The following is a 9,848-nucleotide window of genomic DNA, read 5'->3' as shown; positions in this document are numbered from 1 at the left end:
TGAAGCTGTGCATCTATCACCACTACCTAATTCCAGAGTGTTTTTGTCATTCCCAAAAAAAGCTTCATCTCCATTAGCAGTCTCTCCCAATCCCACCTCCCCTAAACCCCTGGCAACCAATAGTTGACTTTTGGATGCTAAGGATTTGCCAATCCTGGATATTTCATATAAATGGAATCATACAGTATGTGGTTTTTTGTGTCTGGCATCTTTCAGTGGCATAATGTTCTCAAGCTTTAAGCCTGTCATAGCATGTATCAGCACTTCATTCTTTTATACATGCAGGTTTTTTAAAGGATGCCTCTTTGAAAATGTACAGAAAGGAGTTCCTGTCGTGGCTCAGCAGTTAATGAAGCCAAGTGGCATCCATGAGGATGCGAGTTCGATCCCTGGCCTCACTCATTGGTTTAAGGATCTGGCATTGCCCTGAGCTGTGGTGTGGGTCGCAGACGTGGCTCCGATCCTGCATTGCTGTGGCTGTGGTGTAGGCTGGCAGCTGTAGCTCCAATTGGACCCTTAGCTTGAGAACCTCCATATGCTGCAGGTGCGGCCCCAAAAAGACAAAAAGACCAAAAAATAAAAATAATAAAAAGGTACAGAAAATTTTGCTTTTTTATTTGCCTTTATTTTTGGCTGTGCCTGTGGCATGCAGAAGTTCCCAGGGCAAGGACTGAACCTGTGCCACCGCAGTGACCTGAGCTACTACAGTGACAACACTGGATCTTTAACCAGGACTAACCACAAGGGAACTCCAAAACTTTGCTATTCTTGAAGGAGAAGGTGAGACAAGATATTCAACATAGAAATTTGGCTTGATGAGTTCATATTAATATATTGATAAAGGAGAAAAAATTTAAATCCAGTAATTAAGAACAGAAAAAAAAAAGAAAAAGCTGATAGGAGCATAATATTATCATCAATACAAGAGATTTTTCTTCATAATCTTAGTGAAAATTAAAGTCTATGTTGCATTAACATGTTATGAGTTTCAATAGGATTTAATTTAATTTTTTATTGTCAGACAAACTTTTTGCACTTCAGAGTTGACACATGCTTCCGCCAGGCAGAGAGACAAGAGCAAGAAGGACCACAAGGCTGCAGCTGAATTTAGAAAGTTAGAGGTGTTCTCATAGCCACATGAGACGGACAGAAGATTCCTTCCAGTAGGCGAGAGAGAGCAGAGTGCAGACAACAGATGTGAGAAAGGTCCCCATAGCTGTCAAGTTCCAGCATCCTTGTGCTAAAGAAGGGGCGGTGCCAACGTGATTGATGTTCACAGCGAATATAAAAGCACGGGACTTCTCCCCAAGGGCTTGTCACACTGACCTACACCATCTCTCAACTGCTCGTGGGGTTTCTGTCAACTAGTACTGGAAGGGAGCAGACTCTTTGGAGAATAACGTTTTCCTGTGGCCATGCCAGAACCCACTAAGAAAGAGGGTAAGCCTCATCCATAGATTTTTTTCTTGTACTTTTTATTAAAGCATGCTTCTTTTGGTATTTTTAAGCAAACAATCCTATTTCTTAGTCTATAAAATAATAGAATCACTGTGATTCAAGGAAAAGATCTCTTAGTGTATACAGAACAGAGGGAATTATAGGAAGAGTATAACCAATTGAAAAACATCTGATATTTCTAGGAAGGAATATTAACTAAAATGATCAAAGTAGAATTTCATCATTCAATTGCAAGGAATCCTTCAAGTATGATTTAAGGATGTTAATTGCTCATGATGAGCAGATTGTATTTTCAAGTGTATTTGCTTAGGTTCAGTCACAAATGTTTCACCACATATTTGCAATTTGTAGAGGGCAGGGGTGGGAGGGGCTTGGAATACTTTCTTAAATTGTTGATAAATTTGATCAAGATTTCAAAAAAAGAATTTGTGACACAGTTTCCAGATGCTCTATTTTTCTCATGGGAAAACATTTAAGATATGCAGATGCAGGGGTTTTTTTTTGCTTTTATGATTTTGGGGCTTTACTAGTTGTGACATTATTACATTCTTGCCTGGAAAGAAAATCAAACACCTGGGTAAAAGAATATCTTTGGATATCGCTGATAGATTGTGTACTTTAATGAGCTTCATTGTGGATAAGAGCATAATATGTAGCCTTTTAAAAATAATTAGGCTGAAAATATTCTTTATTGGAAGAAATGTTTCCTTCAAGAACAGTTTCTCCTTTCCATAAAAAAAAATTTTTAAGCTACTAATTAATAGCATAAATAAACTGGAGTTAGAAATTACTAAAATAACAAAAAAACAAATTAACAGCACAAGTACATTGCATTTAATTTTAAATGGAAACATCTTTTAAAAATATTATTTTCATTCACATTAGTCTTCCTTAGTGCTTACCAAATCTTTATTTTTCACTTCTTCAAATAGAAGCCAAAACTAAACGAACATTAGCAGGGAACATAAAAGTGGAATTTAGTTTTTTTTTCATTTTGAATTCTAAAAATTGCTTTTAACCATTATTTTGAAGAACCTTGAAAAAGATGCTAGGTGTTGAATCCAAAGTTAAAATACTAACCAAATTATCAAAGTCTTTGAAATATATTTTCTTTATATAATTAAGTAACCAGCGTTGACAGGCTGTGGTGATCAGTTTACAGGTTGGCTTTACTTAGTGGTGGAGGGCATTGATGGGTGAAGTCTTCTACCCAAAATAACCACACCAAATGCATGCATTAATATGGGAACTTAATCCTGCCTATCAGGCAGCAAGTCCAACCCCTGCTAAAGTGTCTTGTTTGTAATGCAAATGATTTACATGTGTATTAAGTGTCCTTTTCATTTGATCTGTCACTTGACTAGCCTCTTCAAGGCTTATTTAGATGAAATGCATTCTGTGTTTCCTGACAGAGGGAAGAATATTGTTTTAATTATACTGCATTTTGTGGATGAATTTTCCTGTGTTATTTTAAAGCCCATTGGAAAATGGCAAAAAAAAAAAATAATAATAACCAAAAGAAAGCTGAGACACTAAAAAATAAGAGGACGAGCTGTAGAGCATATAAAGCTAATTATATTTTGATTGCTAGAGGTGATAAAGTTTTACTTTTTTGTCTGACAACTCCGACAACTCAAAAGTAGTCTAATCCATTCGACTTTTAAATGCAAAGAGATTTTGGAGCTTCAAAGAGGAAAATATGTCTTAAACTCCGGCTGCCTCCCAAACCCACCTATTTTTTTTTTCTTTTTTAATAAGTCAACATACATACCAAAGTCCCCAAGGTCTTCTTTTGTTATAAATGCACTGTTGATATTTCATGTAGGAGGTTCCCCCCCCCCAGGACAGAAACTTTATACTCAGATTCTTTGGTTAGTTTAAATTTGGATGGTGGGGAGTGGGGATAAAGAGTGTCACTGATATATTTAAAATCCGTTGAGGAAGTACAGGGATTTTTTTGTTTCCTTACCAGCAGAACTGATTTTTAAAGGACCTGTACCTTGTAGAGTTTCCCTAGTGAAATCATTGCATTTTAATCCTGTTTACATCAGAAGAATAAGGAGTATGGCCATTCAGGAACTCTTCTGGTTCTTGCACTTTCTCCTAATGGATTTCGTTTTCCCTGGGGTTGGTTTTGTTCTAGCTTCCCTCTGAAAGACAGCCTCAGGAATGAAATATACAGGGAATTCCCATCATGGCACAGAGGAAACAAATCCAACTAGGAAACCATGAGGTTGCAGGTTCAATCCCTGGCCTTGCTCAGTGGGTTAAGGATCCGGTGTTGCCATGAGCTGTGGTGTAGGTCACAGACAGTTCGGATCTGGCATTGCTGTGGCTGTGCTGTAGGCCAGCAGCTACAGCTCCGATGAGACCCTTAGGAGCCTGGGAACCTCCATATGCCACAGGTGTGGCCCTGAAAAAAAAAAAAAAAACCAGCAAAGACTGAAACATACACCCAACCAATTCTTCAGAGTCCTTTCAAACTATCTACACTCCTCCATACCCCCCCCCCGAAAAAAAACCCCAAACCAAACCAAACCAAAAACTAGGCTTCTCCAACCTCTTCAGGTCTTCTTACATCTCCTCCTTAGCTGGGAGAACCACACCCAGGAAGAGCATGACCACTTGCTGTAAATCTTGATGAGATATATGGGCTGGTTTGACACTCCTAGGATCCAGGAGGACCTGGCAACTCTTCAAAAGAGGCTGAGTTTTCAGCACCTGAAGGTGCAAAATATATCTCTCTCAATTGCCTCCCAATCTGCAGTGGCTTGATTCTCAGAGCTTCACGCTGGGTCCTAGGAGAGCTGGTCCTTCTAAGGAGAAGGAAGAAGGATATGTGTAACTTTAGGGTTCAAGGTGGAACTCTAATGGACGTCATTGGTCAACCATCCTTAGACCCTCCAAAAAAAAAAAAAAAAAGCATTATTTATGAGGAGTAACTACTTCCCATTGTTCTCCTCTCCACCTCTTTCCGTTGGTCACGTATTTGTTGGAGAACTGTAATATTTGTATGCCAGTTCCTAAGAAAAGGCCTTTCTTACCCATTAGTTGATGCAGAACCTGAGACTCAGTAAAATTAAATTGTTCTAATCAAGTAGCAAGAAAGGATGTGGAAGAAAGTTTCAAATTTGTAGGGCTTTCCCAGGATGTCTTGCTGATACATTCATTAATAGAGTAACTATGAACTGGGCACTTGCTAAAGCTGGTCACTGGGATTTCAGAGGTATATGCAACATGATCTCTGTTCTAAAAACCCTTATAGTTAATCGCCCTTGGTCCTACTGAGTAAAGAAATCATCTTTCAGTGGAATTTTCTCTTTTCCTATAAGCAAGTTATTTGTGAACATGAAATTAGAAATTTGCAATGGCCTTTCTTCCGTGTTTTTTTTTTTTTCTGCCTTTTTTTTTTTTCATCTTGAACTGCACCTGCGACATATGGAGGTTCCCAGGCTAGGGGTCTAATAGGAGCTGTAGCCACCAGCCCACAGCACAGCCACAGCAATGCAGGATCTGAGCCGCATCTGCGACCTACACCACAGCTCACGACAATGCTGGATCCTTAACCCACTGAGCAACGCCAAGGATTGAACCCACAATCTCTTGGTTCCTAGTCAGATTTGTTAATCACTGCGCCACGACAGGAACTCCTGGCCTTTCTTCTGTGATAGACTCTCTAATCATTTAAAAATACTATCAATATTTTTTTTTGCCTATATATCATTTCTTAAGGATTTTATCTTTGCAGTATATGACGATTAAAACCATAAAGCCGGGAGTTCCCATTATGAATCGAAGGTTAAGAACCCAACCTAGTATCCATGAGGATGAGGGTTCGATCTCTGGCCTCACCCAGTGGATTAAGGATCTGGTGTTGCTGCAAGCTATGGCATAGGTCACAGAGGCAGCTTGGATCTGGCATTGCTATGGCTGTGGTGTAGGCCTGCAGCTGCAGTTTTGATTCGACCCCTAGCCCAGATACTTCCATATGCTGCAGGTACAGCCCTAAAAAGAAAAATCAAACAAACAAACAAAAAAACATAAAGCCTGGTTCTTCTTTTTTTTTTTTTTTCTTTTTGTCTTTTTGTCTTTTTAGGGCCGTACCGTGACATACAGAGGTTCCCAGGCTAGGGGTCTAATTAGGGCTGTTGCTGCTGGCCTACGCCAGAGCCACAGCAGTGCCAGATCCGAGCTGCATCTGCACCCTACACCACAGCTCACAGCAATGCCAGATCCTTAACCCACTGAGCAAGGCCAAGGATCGAACCCATAACCTCATGGTTCCTAGTCGGATTTGAGCCATGATGGGAACTCCCTAAAGCTTGGTTCTTAAATAGACAATTGTTAACTGGTAGATTGTGTAGAATCTAGAACAATTCTTTTGTAAACCCCCAGGTTCAAGCCTTAACGTGAATGTAACTTTCTGTTATGTGATATATATCAGGCCCTATTATATTTTGTGTACTTAACCTGTAGGGAAAAACGCAGTAGTTCCTCTTTTGTGCTTATGTGTCATTCAAACACCTTGGGAGAGTCACCGCAACATTCTCAACATCCAAATAAGGTCTCTCCTTGAAAACTCAAACACATGGTAAAACATCACTCCACGGATGAACAGCATTTTAAGGAGCTGTTCTGAGATCTCCAGGAATCAAAACTACGGCATTGTTGTTCCCAGTTCTTTTGCTATATCAACCTGCAATATCTATCTAATTATTCTATCCTGGCTTATTTCAGTAGGAATGGGTGGGAAGATGGACATGGAGAAAATGTTTTTCCTTTGCTATTTTTTTTTTTTTTTTTTTTTTTTGGTTTTGGGAGTTTTTCCTTTGCTATTGTTTTTTTTTGTTTGTTTGTTTGTTTTTTTTTTTTGGTTTTGGTTTTGTTTGGTCCCTAGAGATTTCATGCACTTTAAGGTCCTGCAAAGCCCCAAACCTCTCTGAATGCAGGGCAGAACTCAGCACCTCTTACCTATTTCCTAGCATCCCTCAAGGCTGAGTCATCCTCAGAAAAGGAGCCCTGGTGATGGGAAACCTCCCTCTCATATTTACTGCTTGACCTTCAGGTGTCACCTGCATGAAACGGGATGGCCTATTTCAAACACCCAAATAAATTTGTCTCTGCAGAACTTCTCTGACGTATAAAATATTACCTTTCCCTCAAATTGGGGAAAAGTTCATTTGTTGGAAGTAAGCAAAAGAACAGAAGAAGAGAGACATGGTAAACTTCAAGTGGTTTGTTTAGGCCCCACTGAGCATTTGAAATTAAAGAATACCAATGTTTTTCCCCCTGCAAAAACTTTGCCAGGCTGTACTGGAGAAATACGGTATAGATGTGAGCTATCTGCTGTAAGAAGGGATACTCTTGGGCTAATGCTCATGAGAGGGCAAAATCATTGCCCTCTTGGCAAAAATCATTCTTTTTCAGTAGCCTGCTTTTATGACTGTCCGACTGCACCTGTTAGGAAGATAAATAAAGGACTGGCCAATTCTTTCCTCTCAAGTGCCCTAAATATATCACTTTAAAAAAAAAACTTGGGAAAAACAATTTGTATCCTTGTTTCTCATCCAGTAAGTCTGAAGAAGTCTCCCCTAGGCCTTGCAAAGAGCAAGGGTAAGGGAGTTTCTGAAATGAACAAAGGTCAAGGTTAGGCATTCTGGCTGGTCTGAGACCTAAGGAAAGGGAAGAAGAGAAACACAATCCTTTGTTCTCTCAATGCCTCACAATTTTATTTTGGCCAGAGATAAGGCCTTGAGACATTTTATTTTAGGTTCTTTGTGAACACAAAATTCACAGTGTTTCCTTATTTATAGCAATTTTAAACTGTCCCTGAATCTATGAGGAATGTTAGAATAAAGTGCCCAGGCTGCAGTTGCTTTAAAGAAATGCTTGGACACAAAAATAAATAGATATACCATCTTTTAAAAAACTTGAGTGGGGAGTTCCCATCGTGGCTCATTGGTTAACGAATCTGACTAGGAACCATGAGGCTGCGGGTTCGAATCCTGGCCTTGCTCAGTGAATTAAAAATCCTGTGTTGCTGTGGCTATGGTGTAGGCCGGCAGCTATAGCTCCAATTAGACCCCTAGCTTGGGAAACCTCCATATGCCGCAGGTGCAGCCCTAGGAAAGGCAAAAAACAAAACAAAACAAAACAAAAAACCAAAAAAAAAAACCTTGAGTGAATATGAAACGATGTTTTGCCATCTTTTTGTAAACACGTATATGCTTTTTTTTTTTTTAGAATTGTGGAAAGATGCTACCCTGAAAGAAAATAGTGCTATCATTTGTATAGCCCTAGATAACATTTTTGCTATTTTTGCTTAAATTTCTTGTCACTGTTTTATTTAAAATTTATGTTTCTATTCTTTATGGCCCAAGAGAAGAATTTTTATTATTGTTAATAAGTGTGGGGAAAAGTTTATTTTATTTTATTTATTTATTTTTTTGTCTTCTCTAGGGTTGCACCCGTGGCATATGGAGGTTCCCAGGCTAGGGGTCTAATCAGAGCTGTAGCCACTGGCCTACACCAGAGCCACAGCAACGAGGGATGTGAGCAGCATCTGCAACCTACACCACAGCTCACTGGCAACACTGGATCCTTAACCCACTGAGCAAGGCCAGGGTCCAAACCCACAACCTCGTAGTTTCTAGTTGGATCGTTAACCACTGCGCCACGACGGGAACTCCAATAATTACTATTTTTATTTGCATTCCTTCTTAATTAGTCTATGAAACCTATATTAAGAGACATAAAATACTCTTGGCAGCCCGTGGCTTCTGTGGTAATTCTAGACCTCATCTCTAGACATACTTGAGTGTGTTAGATAATAAAAAACAGGATTAAAACTCTAGCAATCAGGAGTTCCTGTCGTGGCGCAGTGGTTAACGAATCCGACTAGGAACCATGAGGTTGCGGGTTCGGTCCCTGCCCTTGCTCAGTGGGTTAACGATCCGGCGTTGCCGTGAGCTGTGGTGTAGGTTGCAGACGCGGCTCGGATCCCGCGTTGCTGTGGCTCTGGCGTAGGCTGGTGGCTACAGCTCCAATTCGACCCCTAGCCTGGGAACCTCCATATGCTACTGGAGCAGCCCAAAGAAATAGCAAAAAGACCAAAAAAAAAAAAAAAAAAAAGAAAAAGGAAAAAAAAAACTCTAGCAATCAAAAACAAGCAGAAAACTCTTAATCTCATGGGTGTACCTGTGGGAGTAAGACCATGTCTTTCTACCCCCGCCCCCACATCAGTTCTTGATGGAACATAAGTCTTTTCTGGAGTCCTTAGTTTATTCAGAATATGGTACCATGGGGAAACCCAATAAATACACAGAAAGATAGTTATTGAAATAGAGTGTTTTGAGTTAGGTTAAGTAGCTAATTGCTTATTCAAGGACAGTTTCCTAATATTTGAAAGCATCATGATTAAGGAAAATGAAACTGTGAAAAAGAAAACAAGGAGTTCTCGTGACTCCACAGAAATGAATCTGACTAGCATCCATGAGGACACAGGTTCAATCCCTGGCCTCACTCGGTGGGTTAAGGATCCGGTGTTGCCATGAGCTGTGGTGTAGGTTGCAGAGGTGGCTCAGATCTGCTGTGGCCGTGGCTGTGGCGTAGGCCGGTGGCTACAGCTCCTATTGGACCCCTAGCCCGGGAACCTCCATATGCTGCAGGTGTTGCCCTGAAAAGACAAAAAAAGAAAGAAACAAAGCAAAAGACTTTATCACTCAATTTCCTTTCTTTTTAATGATTTTTATTTTTTCCATTAGAGTTGGTTAACTATCACTTAATTTCCTACACGTATGCAAATTGTCTTATACCTGGGGGAGAACAGGTATCTGTCCCTACAGCTTTTTACAAAGACAGCCCCCAAAATATCAAAGTGATGATATTGACATACCCAAATCTCTTCTTCATAGATAGGCCCAGTTTTAATTCACAAAACGTATATATGTCTTGGACAGCCACACAGACAGCAAGCCAAGCTTCAGGATGTTCCCATGCAAGGGGCAGATGATACACTTTTATACACATTTCCAGAGTAAAGTTTTAGATTCCATCAGATTGGGATATGAAGGGATTGACTTGGCAAAGAAAAAGACCAGGATCATTTAACCTCATGCTTATTTTTCTCTCTCAGATGATTTCCCAAAAAGCTAACTGGAATCTGGTTTTCATATGCCTTTCAAGTCTGAAACCCTCTTTGATAAGACTTTTATACTCCCTTAGGAATCTTTTTATGGGCCAATCTGGCATATAAATACAATACCTAAAATTATGTTTGATAACATGTCAGATGTTAGATCATATAATTTTGTTTTATTTCTTTTCTGACTTGTACTTTAGATCTTTACAAGAACTTAGGGTTCGAAAGTTTTCTCTTTCTTCAAAATCAT

The 9,848-nt window shown here is 39.7% G+C and overlaps 1 protein-coding gene across 15 annotated transcripts in view; it reads left to right on the top strand.

Annotated features, from left to right (window-relative positions):
- The window catches only part of MYBPC1 (myosin binding protein C, slow type), a 93,263-nt gene continuing 84,537 nt past the window's right edge, over positions 1,123–9,848 (top strand). For 8 of the 15 annotated variants that reach the window (XM_013998022.2, XM_021092691.1, XM_021092686.1 and 5 more), the window contains exon 1: positions 1,301–1,440. In XM_013998022.2, coding sequence (XP_013853476.1) covers positions 1,416–1,440 — 25 coding nt within the window. In that variant the 5' untranslated portion in view covers positions 1,301–1,415. Of the gene's footprint in view, positions 1,441–9,848 lie in introns of all 15 variants that reach the window. The other 7 variants (XM_005664202.3, XM_013998021.2, XM_003126676.5 and 4 more) reach the window with 3 other exon arrangements.

This window comes from Sus scrofa, chromosome 5 (assembly GCF_000003025.6).
Source record: "Sus scrofa isolate TJ Tabasco breed Duroc chromosome 5, Sscrofa11.1, whole genome shotgun sequence".
Taxonomy (NCBI): Eukaryota; Metazoa; Chordata; class Mammalia; order Artiodactyla; family Suidae; genus Sus; species Sus scrofa.
The sequence above is the reverse complement of the archived record's forward strand: the minus strand, read 5'-3'. Positions and strand labels throughout refer to the sequence as shown.